At 40.7% G+C, this 22,516-nt stretch overlaps 1 protein-coding gene across 1 annotated transcript in view; it reads right to left on the bottom strand.

The window, feature by feature from the left end:
- The window catches only part of COG5 (component of oligomeric golgi complex 5), a 477,042-nt gene that overhangs the window by 118,601 nt on the left and 335,925 nt on the right, over positions 1-22,516 (bottom strand). Inside the window, exon 14 of the mRNA XM_069765057.1 lies at positions 16,119-16,218. Coding sequence (XP_069621158.1) covers positions 16,119-16,218 — 100 coding nt within the window. The remainder of the gene's footprint in view (positions 1-16,118; positions 16,219-22,516) is intronic.

Raw genomic sequence — 22,516 nt, 5'->3', positions numbered from 1 at the left:
TGATTGGAGTAACTTTGGTTTTCGCAACGCAATTTATAAGACTGTATCACTACAAGAGTAAAACAGAAGAAGCACTTTAAACATTAAAATAAGAAAGAAGACAACAAATGTGTATTTCTGAAGGCACGTAGGATGTTCATGCTCTACACATGACTAATATAAGAAATTCAAATTATAGTGGCATTAGTCAGCAATACAAGAAGGCTTAATCCGTGCGGGATATGGATTTCAAACATGTTTATGAATTTTACAGCAGCAGAAAATCATTTTCGTGTAGAAATATGGAAAACAGCTGATTCCAAAATAAACCTGTACATACGGTATTTATAGACTATTTATCCTGCAGGAATTACATAAAGAGCATAATTTCTAAAAAGGTAAACCGAGTCAGCCAACACCAAGTAAAGACAAGTCTAAAGTCTAACACTTAAAGGGAACCTGTCAGCAGGATTGTGCATAATAACTACAGACAGGGTCAGGTCAGCGCCGTTATACTGATTACAATGATACCTTGGTTGATGAAATCCGTCTTGTGGTTGTGGTTTAATCTTTATTTTCAGCTTTGAGTTAATGATATGCTCGTGGTCCGGGGCGGCCTGTGGGTGGTCTTCATGTGGTGCTCTACCTAGGTATTCATACATAATGCAGACTGCTGACAGGTCACTGATCCCTCACTGACCTGCCCCCTAGTTTACATACTGAATATAATATGTGTTGGAAAAAAAAAATCACATTCTGCAGCATGATTTCATCTAGAATATGCATTAAATTGTTTTATTTAGCGATATACATTTATTCTGGAAAAAAAAATCTGTATTAAAATGGTGCCGGCAGCACCTGCGCATTAGTATCTATCGGCAATCCGATGATCCCATAGATGCTACTGCGCAGGCACAGCCATTTTACTAGAGGAAAAAAATGGTCTCTTCCAAGATGGCGCCAGTGCAGTAGCATCTGTCAGCGACTGATAGATGCTACTGTGCAGGCGCCTCTGGTGCCATTTTACTAGAGGAAAACAAAATTTGTCTACACCAAAACGCCTGCGCAGTAGCATCTATCCTATTGCTGATAGATGCTACTGCCCAGGCATGGCTGGTGCCATTTTGGGAAAGGTTTTTTTTCAGAATAAATGTATATGACTACATAAAACAATTTAGTGCATATTATGGATGCGATCATGCTGCAGCGCTGGCGCCTGCTGCTGAATTTGATTTTTATTTTAACCCATTCATGACCTTGGGATTTTCCATTTTTCCGTGTTCGTTTTTCTCTCCACTCCTTCCCAGAGCAATAACTTTTTTATTTTTCCGTCAATATGGCCATGTGAGGGCTTATTTTTTGCGGGACGAGTTGTACTTTTGAACAACATCATTGGTTTTACCATGTCATGTACTAGAAAACGGGAAAAAAATTCCAAATGAGGTGAAATTGCAAAAAAAAGTGCAATCCCACACTGGTTTTTTGTTTGGCTTTTTTGCTAGGTTCAATAAATGCTAAAACTGACCTGCCATTATGATTCTCCAGGTCAGTACGAGTTCATAGACACCAAACATGACTAGGTTAGTTTTTATCTAAGTGGTGAAAAAAAATTCCAAACTTTGCTAAAAAAAAAAAAAAAAAAAAAGAAATTGCGCCATTTTCCGATACTCGTAGCGTCTCCATTTTTCGTTATCTGGGGTCGGGTGAGGGCTAATGTTTTGCGATCCGAGCTGGCATTTTTAATTATACCATTTTGGTGCAGATACGTTCCTTTGATCGCCCGTTATTGCATTTTAATGCAATGTCGCAGCGACCAAAAAAACGTAATTCTGGCGTTTAAAATTTTTTTCTCGCTACGCCGTTTAGCGATCAGGTTAATTTTTTTTTATTGATAGATCGGGCGATTCTGAACGCGGCGATACCAAATATGTGTAAGTTTGATTTTTTTTTTTATTGATTTATTTTGACTGGGGTGAAAGGGGGGTGATTTAAACTTTTATATTTTTTTATTTTTTTCACAGTTTTTTTTAACTTTTTTTTTTAAACTTTTGCCATGCTTCAATAGCCTTCATGGGAGGCTAGAAGCTGGCACAACACGATCGCCTCTGCTACATAGCAGCGATCTGATGTTCGCTGCTATGTAGCAGAATTGCAGGTGTGCTGTGAGCGCCGACCACAGGGTGGCGCTCACAGCTACCGGCGATCAGTAACCATAGAGGTCTCAAGGACCTCTATGGTTACAATGGAGACACATCGCTGACCTCCGATCATGTGACGGGGGTCGGCGATGACGTCATTTCCGGCCGCCCGGCTGGAAGCGGTAGTTAAATGCCGCTGTCTGTGTTTGACAGCGGCATTTAACTAGTTAATAGGCGCGGGCACATCGCGATTCTGCCCGCGCCTATTATGGGCACATGTCGGCTGTTCAAAACAGCTGACATGTCCCGGATTTGATGCGGGCTCACCGCCGGAGCCCGCATCAAAGCAGGGCTTCTGACCTCAGACGTACTATCCCGTCCGAGGTCAGAAAGGGGTTAATATTCAGTAAAGGCCCCTTCACATTTAGCGACGCTGCAGCGATACCGACAACGATCCGAATCGCTGCAGCGTCGCTGTTTGGTCGCTGGAGAGCTGTCACACAGACCGCTCTCCAGCGACCAACGATGCCGGTAACCAGGGTAAACATCGGGTAACTAAGCGCAGGGCCGCGCTTAGTAACCCGATGTTTACACTGGTTACCATGCTAAAAGTAAAAAAAAACAAACAGTACATACTTACCTAACGCTGTCTGTCCTCCAGCGCTGCGCTCTGCTTCTCTGCTCTCCTCCTGTACTGTCTGGGAGCCGGAAAGCAGAGCGGTGACGTCACCGCTCTGCTTTCCGGCTCACAGCCAGTACAGGAGGAGTGCAGAGCGCAGCGCTGGAGGACAGACAGCTGTAGGTAAGTATGTACTGTTTGTTTTTTTTTACTTTTAGCATGGTAACCAGGGTAAACATCGGGTTACTAAGCGCGGCCCTGCGCTTAGTTACCCGATGTTTACCCTGGTTACCAGTGAAGACATCGCTGGATCGGTGTCACACACGCCGATCCAGCGATGTCTCCAGGGAGTCCAGCGACGAAATAAAGTTCTGGACTTTATTCAGCGACCAACGATCTCCCAGCAGGGGCCTGATCGTTGGTCGCTGTCACACATAACGATTTCATTAACGATATCGTTGCTACATCACAAATAGCAACGATATCGTTAACAATATCGTTATGTGTGAAGGTACCTTAAGTAAAATAGGGGGTAGATCACTGAGGGATCAGTGACCTGTCATAAGCTATCAGCATGAACCATCATTACCCAATCAGACCACATGAAGACCCCCCACAGGCCGCCCCGGACCATGGGCATATCATTAACTGAAAACTGAAAATAAAGATTAAATAGCAACCACAAGACGGATTTCATCAACCAAGGTATCATTGTAATCAGTATAACGCGCCGACCTGACACTGTGTGTAGGTTACTGTGCACAATCCTGCTGACAGGTTCCCTTTACAAGTGTTTGGCCACTAGTTTTTTTACTAATAGCCTATTCTTAAGACAGTCCATCAATATCTGATAGGTGGGGGTGCGAGACCCTGTACAAGCTGTTACCAGCGCCAGCAGGAAGGTTTCTAATGCTGCCATGAGTGCCGCAGCTACGACAAACCTATAGCGGCTGTGGCTCTGAACATTTGAATAGAGGTGGATCTGTAGCACCAGGCCGCAACCACTATAGAAATGACGAAGATGCTATGTTCCGGCAGCATCTGAGAACTTCTGGCTGGCAACAACTGATGAGCGGGGCTGATGGGTGTCCCACTCCAACTGATCAGATATTGATGGCCTATGCCATCAATAAATAAGTAGTGGCCAAACCCTTTAATAAGGCATAATTCACATAACCAGATTGAAAATTTGTGGTGTCCTGTCCAGTAGAATAGGAAGTGAAGTGGGGAGTTCTGTACTGCACCCTTGTGTCCTTCAGTCGAATTAAACCATCCATCTCACAGTCCATAGAATGGAGTCTGATGGTGCATACTGCAAATTTTTCGGCAGGAACAATATATGCGAAAAATGGCTCATGTGAATGGGGTCACTGATGACTGAGTGCATGTCCAGGCACATCTGTCAAGATTTGTTGCAAAATTTTGTTCAGTAGCTGAATTATGAATAGGGATTATATGGATGTTCTCAACATCACAATTTATCACCTATCCATACGACAGGGAACAGGTGTCCAATTGCTAGGACCATGGGGTGTAATGATTGAGGTCGTAGGGGGTGTGACCATGCCTGTTAAGTGGGGATAGTTTTAACCGAAGGTGTGCCTCAGGATCAGAATTGGGGGTATTTATTGTAATATGAGACCACATAGAGGGACATAATTAATTTATGGGGCCAGAATTGGGGGACATTACTACTATATAGAGGCCACATGGGGGGATTATTGATATATGTGGGCCACTTAGGGGGATATTTTTAATGTATGGGGGCCACTTAGGGGGATGTTGTTAATGTATGGGGCCACATGGGGGAATATCACTACTATATAGAGGTCATAAAAAGGGATGTTAGTATGTTGATATCGAGGTATAATAGGTGGAAAATAGTACCATATGGGTGCTACAAAGGAGGCAATTCTACAGTTTTACTGTAGTGTTTAAACAATTACATAGAAAATTATATTGTTTCCGTGTTTTTTTACAGCGGCATTTAACTCGCACTTCCGGCAAGATCGCCAGAAATCCCACCCATCGGTTACCCGGTCACGTGATCGCGAGTCACCGATGGGTTGGCATGACAACCAGAGGTCTCCAGCAGCAAGTGGGATATTCTGCTACATACAGGTGATCTGAACATCACCTGTATGTAGCAGAGCTGATCAAAGTACTACAGCTTCCAGTCTCCCATAAAGACTATTGAAGCATACAAAAAAATTTTAAAAAAAGTTTTTAAAAATATAAAAAAAATCTAAAAATCTAAAAGTTCAAATCCACCCCCTTTGCCCCATTCAAAATAAAACAATAAAAAAAATCAAATATACACATAATTGGTATCGCCGCGTTCAGAAACGCCCGATCTATCAATATAAAAAAAAAAATTAACGCGATCGTTAAAAAGCGTAACGAGAAAAAAAAAGTAAAAACGTCAAAATTATGTTTTTCTGTTCATCGCAACACTGCATTAAAATGCAATAATGGCCGATCAAACTGTCGCATCTGCACCAAAATGGTATAATTAAAAACCTCAACTCGGCGTGCAGAAAATAAGCCCTCATCTAACCCAAGATCACAAAAAATGGAGACTCTACGGGTATTGGAAAATGGCGCCTTTTGTTAAAATAAAATTTAGAAATTATTTTCATCACTTAAATAAAAGTAGAGGAAGCATTTGGGAAACGGCGCTGTCGGGGTGAGAACACTCTGTCCATTTGGGACCTCCACGCTGACTCACATCTAGGTATGACTCCTTTTGTTTCAGCGATCTTATTCACTGTTCGGATCTATGTTCATAGTAACATTTAGCACTTATGCTCTAGCTACTAATATTAGTGTTTGCGGGCCCCTGTATCATTTCTTGCTGACTTTTCCATACATATGCTGCTTATATTTTTGAACAATGCACTAGGCACTTTTTCACATGAAGTATTTGTCAGCCTTTTATTTAGTACAAGGCATTTAATTGCCTGTCATTTGTATCGTATATGACACTTTATACAGAGGGTACATTTTTCTTATTTCATTGAATTCAGACTCTTCTGGTCAGGCTGAAACATATTAATTGGTTACATGCATTTCAACTTTATGTAACATCTGAAAGTTTATTTGTGTCATACCTGTGGTGCAACATTTCATTGGCACTGACCACGTGTCCCTTTGCCATTGTGTTCTTCTTTTTTGTGTGGTTCCAGCAGCTTGATTCTGCATTCTATTTACTTTTTTTTAGAATATTCAGTAAAACCTATTATGTTTTAAATTTACATTTGCATTCATCGTCTTCTTCCACTCTATTTTAGTGGGAGTGTGTAGTGAAGTTGTTGTATAGACTTTTTTTGCAAAAATATTTTTTTGAGACCGTGTTAACAATTAAATAAAAAAGAACCTAAACATGTTTGGTGTCTATGAACTCATAACGTTACGTGGAAAAACGCGTGCACTATTAAGTGGTGGTGCAAAAAGGTAGGTTCCCACACCTTAACGTAAGTCAAATGATAAACCTTTGCACTCAACTTATAATGCTCAGGTGAAGTTTTATTGTAGTACTAGAAACGTTTCGGTCCCCAACATATAGGACCTTCATCAGTAACGTACTAGTGGAATAGTATAGGAGCAAGCAATATGTTAAGTAAGTACCAGGGCACAACGCAGGCAATGCCTGAAACAATCATCAGAAAAGCGCGCCAGATAGGCGGGGGATACTGCGTCTGACCCGTGTGCACTCCACTCCTATCCCGCAGCCTATCTGGCGCGCTTTTCTGATGATTGTTTCAGGCATTGCCTGCGTTGTGCCCTGGTACTTACTTAACATATTGCTTGCTCCTATACTATTCCACTAGTACGTTACTGATGAAGGTCCTATATGTTGCGGACCGAAACGTTTCTAGTACTACAATAAAACTTCACCTGAGCATTATAAGTTGAGTGCAAAGGTTTATCATTTGACCTATGAACTCATAACGACCTGGAGAAAGATAATGGCAGGTCAGCTTAAGCATTTAGTGAACAAGGTTAAAGAAACAAAAAAAACAAACAAAAACAAAACAAAAAAACAACTGTGGGATTATAGTTTTGTGCAATTTCAAAGCACTTGGAATTTTTTTCCATTTTTCCGGTACACAATATGTTAAAAACAAGCCCTCGCATGGCCATTTGACCAAAAAATAAAAAGGTTATGGCTCTGGGAAGAAGGGGAGCAAAAAAATGAAAATGCAAAAACATAAATACCTTTGGTCACTGTGGTTGTTAAGGGGTTAAAGAGGGTTTGACACAAAGCCTTACTATTTTGGAATCAACTAAATTTAAAAAAAAAATCAGAGCTACATCTAGCGGTTCATTTTTTCTTGGCATAGATGCTTTAAAACGCGGGCAAGAAGATAGAAGATAATATTTTGCTCTCACTGTAATTACTGTATATTTTACAATTTAAAAAGATCAAGAAGGGTTCATGGACCATGTATTATAAGTTTAGATATCTGCAAAGAGTTAAGCACTACAAATGCAGAAAAATCTGAAAAAAAAAATCGCTCATTTTGCAGCAAACACATTGCTGAAAAAAGTTAACATACTTTATGCTTAGAATTCTACATGTTTTAGTTAAAGTAAATATTAAAATGTTTTAAGAAATGTAAACAAACATATATATTCTAATTATGCGTTTCTGCACAGCAATACTCCTCTATGCAGCCAATTAGGCAGCTTTAGATTAAACTTCATTGCCTGTTTAATCCCCCTTAGCAAAGTCTAAGATGTATAATCCTAGCCAAGGAAGCAATGCTATTAAATGCAATTCTTTGCAATACAATTAGAGCTAGCATACAGTACAGTGCATAACAAAAACGGTTTTACCTAGGCAACCTTATCATTCATGGATAATACGTCAGTAGAACAACATGTCAAGCATTACGCCTGGTGACAATACTGCAGCTCCCTGCTCCCCAAAACAGCTCCCTGTAGATGGGTATCGGGCATGGTTAATACCCCTAGTCATATTACATGGCCTGTTAAAGAGTCAGATATCGGAATAGGATGTATGATATAGGGGGAAGGTAAAAATGAACACAGTTTATGAAAATGAGGAGGCAAATATATAAATATCAACATACAATATTTTAACCATCAAGCCTCCTATAACACGTTTCCTGAAAAGTCAATCAGCTGCAATCAGGGCCGACGTCAGCACCCGGCACACCTGGGCAAGTGCCAGGGCCCTGGGCAGGTGGCCCACTCACCATCAGGGACACCGGCGCGCTGTGGTGGCCCAGTGCCTGTGCCAGTGCCGACGCCGGCGAGTGGGTCCCTCAGCTTGCTCAGTGCCCTGGCACTTGCGATTCTCACCTCTCCCCGTTTCACCGTTGCGGCGTCTTCTACGTCTCCTGACTGTGACGTTCAGGACAGAGTGTGTGATGACGTCACGTGTGTACGCCCTCTGCCTGAACAGTCACAGTGCAGAGAGTCGGAAGACGGCAAGCAGAGCAGCGGCCAGTGAGGAGAGGTGAGTATTTCTTTTTTTTTTATGTTTGGAGCATTATATATGGGGACTATCATATATTGGAGCATTATATGGGGCCATCATATATGGAGTATTATATAGGGACTATTCTGTATGGAGCATTATACGGGGCCTACTCTGTATGGTGCAATATATGGGGCCCATTATACTGTATGGGGCAATATATGGGGCTCATTATACTCTATGGGGCCCATCCTATACTGTATGCAGCATTATATGGGGCCCATTATAAACACAAATTAAATCCCAAATTAGGTCTAAACACATTAGAAAGTAGAGTTAACACAAAAGATCAATACCACAATGTACCTCACTTAGTGCAAAAGAGCAAAACGAGGTCAAGAGTATTTTTAAACAAATATATCAATTTATTAAATAAATCACGAAAGATTATTATATCAGTTTAGAGTATCGCAAACCAAGTAGGAATATAGAGGAATTCTACCAGGATATAACAAAATAACAAAGATCTATAGATTATGCACTAAAAAATATCTTAGCAGAACAGCACCATAAAAATAGTAGATAATTATAAGGACCAGTTTAGATGGACCTATTGCTTATGCTCCGATTATTCCAAAGAGAACATCATATCCCCGTGAAAAGGAGCCTCAGTGCAATGGAACACTATACAAAGTGCTAGCGTGCATGTAGAGGTGCTATACAAAATGCTAGAGGATTCCTGATGAAGACACCTCGAAACGCACGTAGGGGCGGCAGGCTGGGGTCCAGGTCTTCATTACTATGTAAATTATAGCAAAGCACATGCACTTTACCTTTTATCTATTACCTATTTGCACTTTGTTATTTTGCGATATTCTGAATTGATATAATAATCTTTTGTGATTTATTTAACAAATTGATATATTTGCTTAAAAATACACTTGACCTTGTTTTGCTCTTTTGCACTAAAAGAGGTATGTTGTGGTAATGGCCCATTATATATGTAGCAATATATGGGGCTCATCGTATACTGGAGAATTATATGTAGCCCATCATATACTGCATGTATGGAGCAATATATGGGTCTCATTATTCATGGAGCATTATATGGAGCCCATCATACAGTATGAAGCAATATATGGGGCTCATTATACTGTATAGAGCAATATATGGGGCCTTTTATATACCGTATGGAGCAGTATATAGGGTCCATTATTCCGTATGGCACATTTTATGGGGCCCATTATTCCGTATGGAGCAATATATGGTGCCCATAGTACAGTATGGAGCAATATATGGGGCCTATTATATACTGTATGGGGCTCATTATTCTGAATGGAGCAATGTACAGTTATATGAAAAAGTTTGGGCACCCCTATTAATCTTAAGCTTAATGTTTTATAAAAATTGTTTTTTTTGCAACAGCTATTTCAGTTTCATATATCTAAAAACTGTTGGACACAGTAATGTTTCTGCCTTGAAATGAGGTTTACTGTACTTACAGAAAATGTGCAATCTGCATTCAAACAAAATTTGACAGGTGCATAAGTATGGGCACCCTTATCATTTTCTTGTTTTAAATACTCCAACCTACTTTTTACTGACTTACTAAAGCACTTTTTTTGGTTTTCTAATCTCCTTGAGCTTTGAACTTCATAGCCAGGTGTAAGCAATCATGAGAAAAGCTACGTGGCCACTTGCAAGTTGTTCTCCTGTTTGAATCTCCTCTGAAGAGTGGCATCATGGGCTCCTCAAAACAACTGTCTAATGATCTGAAAACAAAGATTATTCAACATAGTTGTTCAGGGGAAGGATACAAAAAGCTGTCTCAGAGATCTAACCTGTCAATTTCCACTGTGAGTAACATAGTAAGGAAATGGAAGAACACAGGTACAGTTCTTGTTAAGGCCAGAAGTGTCAGGCCAAGAAAAACATCAGAAAGGCAGAGAAGAAGAATGGTGAGATCAGTCAAGGACAATCCTCAGACCACCTCCAGAGAGCTGCAGCATCAACTTGCTGCAGATGGTGTGACTGTGCATCGGTCAACTATACAATGCACTTTGCACAAGGAGAAGCTGTATGGGAGAGTGATGCGAAAGAAGCCATTTCTGCAAGCACGCCACAAAGAGCCGGCTGCGGTATGCAAAAGCACATTTGGAGAAGTCAATTTCTTTTTGGAAGAAGGTCCTGTGGACTGATGAAGCCAAGATTGAGTTGTTTGGTCATACAAAAAGGCGTTATTCATGGCGGCCAAAAAACACAGCATTCCAAGAAAAACACTTGCTACCTACAGTAAAATTTGGTGGAGGTTCCATCATGCTTTGGGGCTGAGTGGCCAATGCCGGCACCGGGAATCTTGTTAAAGTTGAGGGACGCATGGATACCTCTAAGTATCAGCAGATTCTTGACAATAATGTTTATGAATCAGTGACAAAGTTGAAGTTACGCAGGGGATGGATCTTTCAGCAAGACAATGATCTAAAACACCGCTCCAAATCTACTCAGGCATTCATCCAGAGGAACAATTATATTGTCCTGGAATGGCCATCCCAGTCCCCAGACCTGAATATCATTGAACATCTGTGGGATCATTTGAAGAGGGCTGTCCATGCTCAGCGACCATCAAACTTAACTGAACTGGAATTGTTTTGTAAAGAGGAATGGTCAAAAATACCTTCATCCAGGAACTCATTAAAAGCTACAGGAAGCGACTAGAGGCTGTTATTTTTGCAAAAGGAGGATCTACTAAATATTAATGTCACTTTTCTGGTGGGGTGCCCATACTTATGCACCTGTCAAATTTAGTTTGAATGCAGATTGCACATTTTCTGATAGTACAATATACCTCATTTTAAGGCAGAAACATTACTGTGTCCAACAGTTATTAGATATATGAAACTGAAATAGCTGTTGCAAAAAAAACCAACAATTTTTATAAAACATTAAGTTTAAGATTAATAGGGGTGCCCAAACTTTTTCATATAACTGTATGTGGCTCATTATACTGTATGGAGCAATATATAAGGTCCATTATTCTGTATGGAGCAATATATGGAGCACATTATTTTGCATTGAGCATCATACGGGGCCCATTATTCTGTATGGAGCAATATATGGTGCTGATAATACTGTATGGAGCAATATATGTGGCTCATTATACTGTATGAAGCATTATATGGGCTCATTATAGTGTATGGAGCATTATATGTGGCTCATTATACTGTAAGAAACAACCCTAACAACCAATCAACCGAACAAAAGTGTTATGTGCAAAAAGAGGGATAAAAAGTACTCAATATCTACATGACGAAGGATAACAACCGAAACGCGCGTCGGGGTGCGCAAATACGGGATGTGGCGACTCCTTAATGTAGATATTGAGTACTTTTTATCCCTCTTTTTGCACATAACACTTTTGTTCTATTAATACACCTTGCTGTGAGATTAGGTCTTGATATGTGAATTGCTGCTTTGCACATTGCACTTTGGATAGTATATTATACTACATCTGGATTTGATATATTTTAACTATGAATATACAGTTATATATTTGCACCAGATTTTGATGTGAATTGCTGCTTTGCACATTGCACTTTTTTTAATATTTGTATTTGATACACTTTTTTATCCTTGTATTATTTGAGTACACAGGTGTATTATCGCACATTACTTTTCACCTTTCACTCTTGAAGGATTTATTTATATACAAATTGGGTCGGTCATTACTACCTAAGTTGTGAAGCAACTATATGCGTTGTTTCCTAGTCCTGCTATGCGCACAGATGTTTGTTTCTTTTACCTTGCCATTAATATTTACTAAAGGCATTTTATAATCTACTCCTGTGTGGTGCTTCCCTGGTAATCCATAGATTGGTTGTTTGGGTTGTTTCTCCTGGTTTGGTGGTATCCACTTCTTTCACAGAGCATCGGATTATTGAATCTGTATTTTTACACATACTCTATATTATTTTGATATATTTTTTTGAGCAATTTTCGGTGTTTCTGTGGTTTTAACTCATTATACTGTAAGTAGCATTGTATGGAGTCCATTATTCTGTATGGAGCAATATATGGGGCTTACTATCCTGTATGGAGCATTATATGGGGTCCATTATTCTGTATGGAGCAATATATGGGGCTTACTATCCTGTATGGAGCATTATATGGGGTCCATTATTCTGTATGGAGCAATATATGGGGCTTACTATCCTGTATGGAGCATTATATGGGGTCCATTATTCGGTATGAAGCAATATATGGGTCTCATTATTCTGTATGGAGCACTATGTGGTGCCCATAATACTGTATGGAGCAATATATGGGGCTCATTATTCTGTATGGAGCATTATGTGGTACCCATAATACTGTATGGAGCAATATATGGGGCTTATTATTCTGTATGGACCACTATTTGATGCCCATAATACTATATGGAGCAATATATGGGGCTCATTATTCTGTATGGAGTGCTATGTAATGCCCATAATACTGTATGGAGCAATATATAGGTGCCCAGAATACTGTATGAAGCGCTACGTAGTGCCTATAATTCTGTATGGAAGACTATGTGGTGTCCATAATACTGTAAGGAGGACTATACTGTCTGATTTATGAACTATTGTAGAATGTACAATAGTTATCACTCATGTAATCTAAGAAGCAAAATCTTTGGCATTGTACTATCCCTATATTTCTCTGCAGTATCTGTGCATCATGAATTGTGGTATGTGTTAAAGGGGCTCACTGAGACTCTTTTGCCCGGGGCCCACGAAAACCTGGAGAGGGCCCTGACTCATTTGCTTTCTCGTAATTATAATTATACCCATAAGATCCATAACATTTTCCTCTTTCTAAAAGCCCATTTTTGTTATTTAACAATCTTGTTAATATCATAATTTTTTTGGCATCAGCATAAAAATAAAGTTAAAAATAGTACATGAAACAGACTGATGGAAAAAAATCATGGCATACAGTGCCTTGCGAAAGTATTCGGCCTCCTGGAACTTTTCAACCTTTTCCCACATATCATGCTTCAAACATAAAGATACCAAATGTAAATTTTTGGTGACGAATCAACAACAAGTGGAACACAATTGTGAAGTTGAACTAAATTTATTGGTTATTTTAAATTTTTGTGGAAATTCAAAAACTGAAAAGTGGGGCGTGCAATATTATTCGGCCCCTTTACTTTCAGTGCAGCAAACTCACTCCAGAAGTTCATTGTGGATCTCTGAATAATCCAATGTTGTCCTAAATGCCTAATGATGATAAATATTATCCACCTGTATGTAATCAAGTCTCCGTATAAAAGCACCTGCTCTGTGATAGTCTCAGGGTTCTGTTTGAAGCACAGAGAGCATAATGAAGACCAAGGAACACAACAGGCAGGTCCGTGATACTGTTGTGGAGAAGTTTAAAGCCGGATTTGGATACAAAATGATTTCCAAAACTTTAAACATCCCAAGGAGCACTGTGCAAGTGATCATATTGAAATGGAAGGAGTATCATACCACTGCAAATCTACCAAGACCCGGCCGTCCCTCTAAACTTTCATCTCAAACAAGGAGAAGACTGATCAGCGATGCAGCCAAGAGGCCCATGATCACTCTGGATGAACTGCAGAGATCTACAGCTGAGGTGGGACAGTCTGTCCATAGGACAACAATCAGTCATACACTGCACAAATCTGGCTTTTATGGAAGAGTGGCAAGAAGATAGCCATTTCTCAAAGATATCCATAAAAAGTGTTGTTTAAAGTTTGCAACAAGCCACCTGGGAGACAAACCAAACATGTGGAAGAAGGTGATCTGGTCAGGTGAAACCAAAATCGAACTTTTTGGCAACAATGCCAAACGATATGTTTGGCGTAAAGGCAACACAGCTCATCACCCTGAACACACCATCCCTACTGTCAAACATGGTGGTGGCAGCATAATGGTTTGAGCCTGATTTTCTTCAGCAGGGACAGGGAAGATGGTTAAAACTGATGGGAAGATGGATGGAGCCAAATACAGAGCTATTCTTGAAGAAAACCTGTTGGGAGTCTGCAAAAGACCTGAGAATGGGACAGAGATTTGTCTTCTAACAAGACAATGATCCCAAGCATAAAGCAAAATCTACAATGGAATGGTTCACAAATAAACGTATTCAAGTGTTAGAATGGCCAAGTCAAAGTCCAGACCTCAATCCAATCGAGAATCTGTGGAAAGAGCTGAAAACTGCTGTTCACAAACAATCTCCAACAAACCTCACTGAAGAATGGGCAAGAATTTCAGCCTCTCGATGTACAAAACTGATAGACATACCCCAAGCGACGTGCAGCTGTAATTTCAGCAAAAGGCGCAACAAAGTATTAAGTTAAAGAGGCCGAATAATATTGCACGCCCCACTTTTCAGTTTTTGAATTTCCACAAAAATTTTAAATAACCAATATATTTCATTCAACTTCACAATTGTGTTCCACTTGTTGTTGATTCTTCACCAAAAATTTATATTTGGTATCTTTATGCTTTAAGCATGATATGTGGGAAAAGGTTGAATATTTCCAGGAGGCCGAATACTTTCACAAGGCACTGTATATCCTGGATCTCAAGGAAAATGGAAAAATGAAGACTTGCAAGTAATATTATAAATGGACCGTCCAAACCCATAGGTTTAAAAATCTGCCAATTGTCTGCCCATGATGAAGATTTCCTGGTCTAACACCAAGCTGGGTCAGTATGATATATGGGTGCTGCAGCTAGCCAATGGCTGTAGAAGTCATTTTTTGCACCACTGAGGTCAATGCTGTGGCAAGTAATTGGCTGCAGCGGTTGGCATAGACGGAGTTCGATGAAGAGACCAGAGGTGGTGTCAGGGAAGCATTGGCAAGTAACTAGTAGGTGATCCGTTTAGTTAGCATTGCTCCTTTTGTTATTTTGCACCTTTGACAGCTCTTTGTGATAAATTGTATCAATTTGAACTTCTCCATTAAATGTTATCTTTGGGGACATTTTATTTTCACTGAAATACATGTATTTTTGGCTAAAAATCATTTTCTCAATTATGGTTCATGACAGATTTTGCATCGTTTGACTTACAGACTCTTTGTTCCTGAACATTTAACTTTAATTACCATTCCTGGGGCGGCTGAGAGCTGATATTCTTATTCTGGCAAATATCCATGGCCCCTTCCTATGCTATCAATATCAGCCCACAGCTGTCTGCCTAGCCTGGTTTTTAAAAATATGGGGGACTCAACGCCATTTTTTTTTGTTTTACTCTATCTATATATCTATCCTATTCTGACTGTTCTTGCTGTGAATTTACTGTACTTGGCTGCTGAAATGTCAGTTTTCCTATGAGATGGGTGCCTAAATAAGGGATGCCACACAAATAGTCAGTGTGCCGTGCAATTTTTTCTCGCGTTCATTGACTTTCATTGGTGGGTCTCTGCCGCTTTAGGCAGCCATACGCAGCATGCTGCATATGTATGGAGCGAGGCAACACCCTCAAGTAGCTCATGTCCACTACCTAGGAGTATGTGTAAATGCATACATACGCTCTAGTCTCCGGATCTGAAACCGGCGAATCCCTGCAGCACACACAGTGTACACAGTGCATGTTCTGGGGGATTCAGAAGTCTGTATTCACACACAGAGACTGCAGACTTATCGGTTTAGACCGGACAACTACTTTAAGAGAAGGTAAGTTGGAGCTAGCCAGCATAGCGGACACCTCCTGCTCTTGAAAGAACTGTAAGAAGTGTTATCAGAGAATCAGGCAGCTTGGGGAGGCATAAGAACAATGAGGTGGCACAAAAAAGGGAAGAATAGAACGGACAACATTTTATATATAGGATTATGCATTTCTGCACATTTACCAACCAAATTACAGGAAAATGTGAAGTGTTCATTAGCCACTCCATAACTCAGAATTATAAAGTAAAATGACTTACAAGCTGTTCAGACTTGACACCAAAAAGCTGTATGGTCTTTGCAACATTTTTGGAGACAGCACTGCACAGGTTTGGGTCCACTGCAGCCACATTCATTTCACTGTAAAGTTACCAAGAGATGAAAAAAAAACCCTTTTAGTTTTTTAGAAAATTATCTTTCAAAAGTTTCAATCTAACTTTCACAATACTGAACAGAAGCTGGTCTTAGTGGATAACTTCACCATCTTCAACAGTTTTTGTTGCCAACAATTCCAATGTTAAAATGCATAGATAGATTACATGCAACCATGCAATAGGGTGTATTCAAAAAACAGCTCAACAAAACCCATTATGGTGGAGGCGGAATTCGAAACATACAACAGGCTTGTACATGTGTACCTGCACACGCTCAGAGCAATACTCTTAGGTGGGTCTATCTCCACAATATCGCAACTAATGTAATATTTTCTTCTGTAAGATTTCATATAAATGTGAAAAAAACCTTAATTGAAAATCAGATCAATGGGTGGCACCTTGGAGCTGTAACTTGCTCTATACTCTGGAGTGATGAGACCAGGATGACCCCCATCTGTGGATGTCGCTCTCCACGGTGTCTCCAGACTCTGTCGCATCTGTCACATGTGCTCAGTGTGAACCTGCTTTCATCTGTGAAGAGCACAGGGCGCCTGTGGCGACTTTGCCAATCCTGGTGTTCTGTGGCAAATGCCAAGCATCCTGAACGGTGTTGGGCTGTGAGCACAACCCCCATCTATGGACGTTGGGCATTCAGACTATCCTCATGGAGTCGGTTTCAAACCATGTGTGCAGACACATGCACTTTTGTGTCCTGCTGGAGGTCATTTTGCAGGGCTCTGGCAGTGCTCCTCCTGTTTTTCCTTGCACAAAGGCTAAGGTAGCGGTCCTGCTGCTGGGTTGTTGCCCTCCTACAGCCCCTTCCACGTCTCCTGGTGTACTGGCTTGTCTCCTGGTAGTGCCTCCAGCCTCTGGGCATTACGCTGACAGACACAGCAAACCTTCTTGCCACAGCTCGCTTTCATGTGCCATCCTGGATGAGCTGCACTACCTGAGCCACTTGCGCTGTAGACTCTGTCTCATGCTACCACGAGTGTGAAAGCACAACCAACATTCAAAAGTGACCAAAACATCAGCCAGAAAGCATTGGTACTGAGATGTGGTCTGTGGTCCCCACCTGCAGAACCACTCCTTTATGGAGTGTGTCTTGATAATTGCCAATAATTTCCATCTGTTGTCTATTCCATCTGCACAACAGCATGTGAAATTGATTGTCAAACAGTGTTGCTTCCTAAGTGGACAGTTTGATTTCACAGAAGTTTGATTTACTTGAAGTTATATTCTGTTGTTTAAGTGTTCCGTTTATTTTTTTGAGCAGTGTATATTTACAGTAAGGAAAGTATTCAGACCCCTTTAAATTTTTCACTCTGTTTCATTGCAGCCATTTGGTAAATTCAAAAAAATTTCATTTTTTTCTCATTAACCCCTCTGTGACCTTAGACGTACTATCCCGTCGAGGTGCCCTGGGCTTATCTGACCCTGGACGGGATAGTACGTCATAGCCGATCGGCCGCGCTCACGGGGGGAGCGCGGCCGATCGCGGCCGGGTGTCAGCTGCTTATCGCAGCTGACATCCGGCACTATGTGCCAGGAGCGGTCACGGACCGCCCCCGGCACATTAACCCCTGGCACACCGCGATCAAAGATGATCGCGATGTGCCGGCGGTGCAGGGAAGCACCGCGCAGGGAGGGGGCTCCCTGCGGGCTTCCCTGAGCCCCCCGCAGCAACGCGATGTGATCGCGTTGCTGCGAGGGTCTCCTCACCTCCCTCCCTGCTCGAGCCCCGGATCCAAGATGGCCGCGGATCCGGGTCCTGCAGGGAGGGAGGTGGCTTCACAGAGCCTGCTTAGAGCAGGCACTGTGAAGGCTGCAGCGCTGCATGTCAGATCAGTGATCTGACAGAGTGCTGTGCAAACTGTAAGATCACTGATCTGTGATGTCCCCCCCTGGGACAAAGTAAAAAAGTAAAAAAAAATTTTTCCAAATGTGTAAAAAAAATTAAAAAAAAAATTCCAAAATAATGAAAAAAAAAAAATATATATTATTCCCATAAATACATTTCTTCATCTAAATAAAAAAAAAACCAATAAAAGTACACATATTTAGTATCGCCGCGTCCGTAATGACCCGACCTATAAAACTGTCCCACTAGTTAACCCCTTCAGTAAACACCGTAAGAAAAAAAAAAAAAAAACGAGGCAAAAAACAACGCTTTATTATCATACCGCCGAACAAAAAGTGGAATAACACGCGATCAAAAGGACAGATATAAATAACCATGGTACCGCTGAAAGCGTCATATTGTCCCGCAAAAAAAGAGCCGCCATACAGCATCATCAGCAAAAAAATAAAAAAGTTATAGTCCTGAGAATAAAGCGATGCAAAAATAATTATTTTTTCTGTAAAATAGTTTTTATCGTATAAAAGCACCAAACCATAAAAAAATGATATAAATGAGGTATCGCTGTAATCGTACTGACCCGAAGAATAAAACTGATTTATCAATTTTACCAAACGCGGAACGGTATAAACGCCTCCCCCAATAGAAATTCATGAATAGCTGGCTTTTGGTCATTCTTCCTCACAAAAATCGGAATAAAAAGCGATAAAAAAATGTCACGTGCCCAAAAATGTTTTCAATAAAAACGTCAACTCGTCCCGCAAAAAACAAGACCTCACATGACTCTGTGGACCAAAATATGGAAAAATTATAGCTCTCAAAATGTGGTATTGCAAAAAATATTTTTTGCAATAAAAAGGGTCTTTCAGTGTGTGACGGCTGCCAATCATAAAAATCCGCTAAAAAACTCGCTATAAAAGTAAATCAAACCCCCCTTCATCACCCCCTTAGTTAGGGAAAAATAAAAAAAAATGTATTTATTTCCATTTTCCCATTAGGGCTAGGGCTAGGGTTAGGGCTAGGATTAGGGTTAGGGTTAGGGCTAGGGTTAGGGCTAGGGCTAGGGTTAGGGTTAGGGCTAGGGTTAGGGCTAGGGTTAAGGTTAGGGTTAGGGCTAGGGTTAGGGCTAGGGTTAGGGCTAGGGTTAGGGCTAGGGTTAGGGTTAGGGTTAGGGCTAGGGTTAGGGCTAGGGTTAGGGCTAGGGTTAGGGCTAGGGTTAGGGTTAGGGTTGGGGCTACAGTTAGGGTTGGGGCTAAAGTTAGGGTTAGGGTTTAGATTACATTTACAGTTGGGAATAGGGTTGGGATTAGGGTTAGGGGTGTGTCAGGGTTAGAGGTGTGGTTAGGGTTACCGTTGGAATTAGGGTTAGGGGTGTGTTTAGATTAGGGTTTCAGTTATAATTGGGGGGTTTCCACTGTTTCGGCACATCAGGGGCTCTCCAAACACGACATGGCGTCCGATCTCAATTCCAGCCAATTCTGCGTTGAAAAAGTAAAACAGTGCTCCTTCCCTTCCGAGCTCTCCTGTGTGCCCAAACAGGGGTTTACCCCAACATATGGGGTATCAGCGTACTCAGGACAAATTGGACAACAACTTTTGTGGACCAATTTCTCCTGTTACCCTTGGGAAAATACAAAACTGGGGGCTAAAAAATAATTTTTGTGGGAAAACAAAAAGATTTTTTATTTTCACGGCTCTGCGTTATAAACTGTAGTGAAACACTTGGGGGTTCAAAGTTCTCACAACACATCTAGATAAGTTCATTGAGGGGTCTAGTTTCCAATATGGGGTCACTTGTGGGGGGTTTCTACTGTTTAGGTACATTAGGGGCTCTGCAAACGCAATGTGACGCCTGCAGACCAATCCATCTAAGTCTGCATTCCAAATGATGCTCCTTCCCTTCCGAGCCCTCCCATGCGCCCAAACGGTGGTTCCCCCCCACATATCGGGTATCAGCGTACTCAGGACAAATTGGACAACAACATTTAGGGTCCAATTTCTCCTGCTAACCTTGGAAAAATACAAAACTGGGGGCTAAAATATAATTTTTGTGGAAAAAAAAATATTTTTTATTTGCATGGCTCTGCGTTATAAACTGTAGTGAAATACTTGGGGGTTCAAAGCTCTCACAACACATCAAGATGAGTTCCTTAGGGGGTCTACTTTCCAAAATGGTGTCACTTGTGGGGGGTTTCTACTGTTTAAGTACATTAGGGGCTCTGCAAACGCAATGTGACGCCTGCAGACCATTCCATCTAAGTCTGCATTCCAAATGGCGCTCCTTCCCTTCTGAACCCTCCCATGCGCCCAAACGGTGGTTCCCCCCCACATATGGGGTATCAGCGTACTCAGGACAAATTGGACAACAACTTTTGGGGTCCAATTTCTCCTGTTACCCTAGGGAAAATACAAAACTGGGGGCTAAAAAATAATTTTTGTGGGAAAAAAAATTTTGTTTTATTTTTATGGCTCTGCATTATAAACTTCTGTGAAGCCCTTGGTGGGTCAAAGTGCTCACCACACATCCAGATAAGTTCCTTAGGGGGTCTACTTTCCAAAATGGTGTCACTTGTGGGGGGTTTCAATGTTTAGGCACATCAGTGGCTCTCCAAACGCAACATGGCGTCCCATCTCAATTCCTGTCAATTTTGCATTGAAAAGTCAAATAGCGCTCCTTCCCTTCCGAGCTCTCCCATGCGCCCAAACAGTGGTTTACTGCCACATATGGGGTATCAGCGTACTCAGGACAAATTGGACAACAACTTTTTGGGTCCAATTTCTCCTGTTACCCTTGGTAAAATAAAACAAATTGGAGCTGAAGTAAATTTTTTGTGTAAAAAAGTTAAATGTTCATTTTTATTTAAACATTCCAAAAATTCCTATTAAACACCTGAAGGGTTAATAAACTTCTTGAATGTGGTTTTGAGCACCTTGAGGGGTGCAGTTTTTAGAATGGTGTCACACTTGGGCATTTTCTATCATATAGACCCCTCAAAATGACTTCAAATGAGACGTGGTCCCTAAAAAAAAATGGTGTTGTAAAAATGAGAAATTGCTGGTCAACTTTTAACCCTTATAACTCCCTAACAAAAAAAAAAATTGGTTCCAAAATTATGCTGATGTAAAGGAGACATGTGGGAAATGTTACTTATTAAGTATTTTGTGTGACATATCTCTGTGATTTAATTGCATAAAAATTCAAAGTTTGAAAATTGCGAAATTTTCAAACTTTTCGCCAAATTTCCGTTTTTTTCACAAATAAACGCAGGTACAATCAAAGAAATTTTACCACTATCATGAAGTACAATATGTCACGAGAAAACAATGTCAGAATCACCAGGATCCGTTGAAGCGTTTCGGAGTTATAACCTCATAAAGGGACAGTGGTCAGAATTGTAAAAATTGGCCTGGTCATTAACGTGCAAACCACCCTTGGGGGTAAAGGGGTTAATGCACACTCTGCACCCTATCTTGACTGGAAAAAAACAGAAATGTACAAATTTTTGCAAATTTATTAAAAAAGAAAAATTTAAATATCAAGGGTTTCATTTTTTGCTCAGTATTTTACATAAGTATTTGAAAGCCAAACTAGGAGTGGAACAAACCCCTGGTTTAGGCTTACAAATACTGATGTTAAATACTGACCAAATACTGATAGTGTGAATGTGGCCTAATGCTCAGCACTGATAGTGTCTTTCAAAAAGTGTAAGATGCCCAGGACATAGGCACTTATGTAACTCTATATCATCAGAGATGAAGGCTTTTCAACTGTGCTTATAACAAGTCTGACTCCGCAACACATGGTGTTTGTGGTTTCCATAAAGGATTTCAAGCTTTGATTCATCTGACCACAGAATAGTTTTCTATTTTACCTCAGTTCATTTTAAATGGGCATTGGCGAAGAGAAGATGACAGCGTTTTTGGATTGTGATGATATATGGCTTCTTTGCAAAATAGCTTTAACTTTCATTTGTAAATTGTACAGCAAACTGTGTTCACATGCAATTGCTTCTGAAAGTATTCCTGAGACCATACAGTGATCAAATTATGTGTGTAATAAATGCAGTGCTGCCTGAGGGCCCTTAGATTACGAGCATTTAATATTGACTGCAGGCCTTGTCCCTTTGGCCCTTTCTGCACGTTTTCTCCAGAATCTTTGAATCTTTTGATCATATTACTTATTGTGGATGCAGGGATATTCAATGTCTTTGCAATTTTATATTGAGGAATATTTTTCTGACATTGTTCAACAATTTTTAGACACAGTTCTTCTCAGATTGGTGAACCTCTGACCACCTTTGCTTCTGAGAGACTCTGCCTCTCTAACATGCTATTTTTATACACAGGCATGTTACTTAGTTGAAAAACAGTAGGAAGGTCAATTTTCATTAGTATCACTTACTTTACCAGCCTTTTGTTAACACTA

Source organism: Ranitomeya imitator, chromosome 4, assembly GCF_032444005.1.
Source record: "Ranitomeya imitator isolate aRanImi1 chromosome 4, aRanImi1.pri, whole genome shotgun sequence".
Lineage (NCBI taxonomy): Eukaryota > Metazoa > Chordata > Amphibia > Anura > Dendrobatidae > Ranitomeya > Ranitomeya imitator.
The sequence above is the reverse complement of the archived record's forward strand: the minus strand, read 5'-3'. Positions and strand labels throughout refer to the sequence as shown.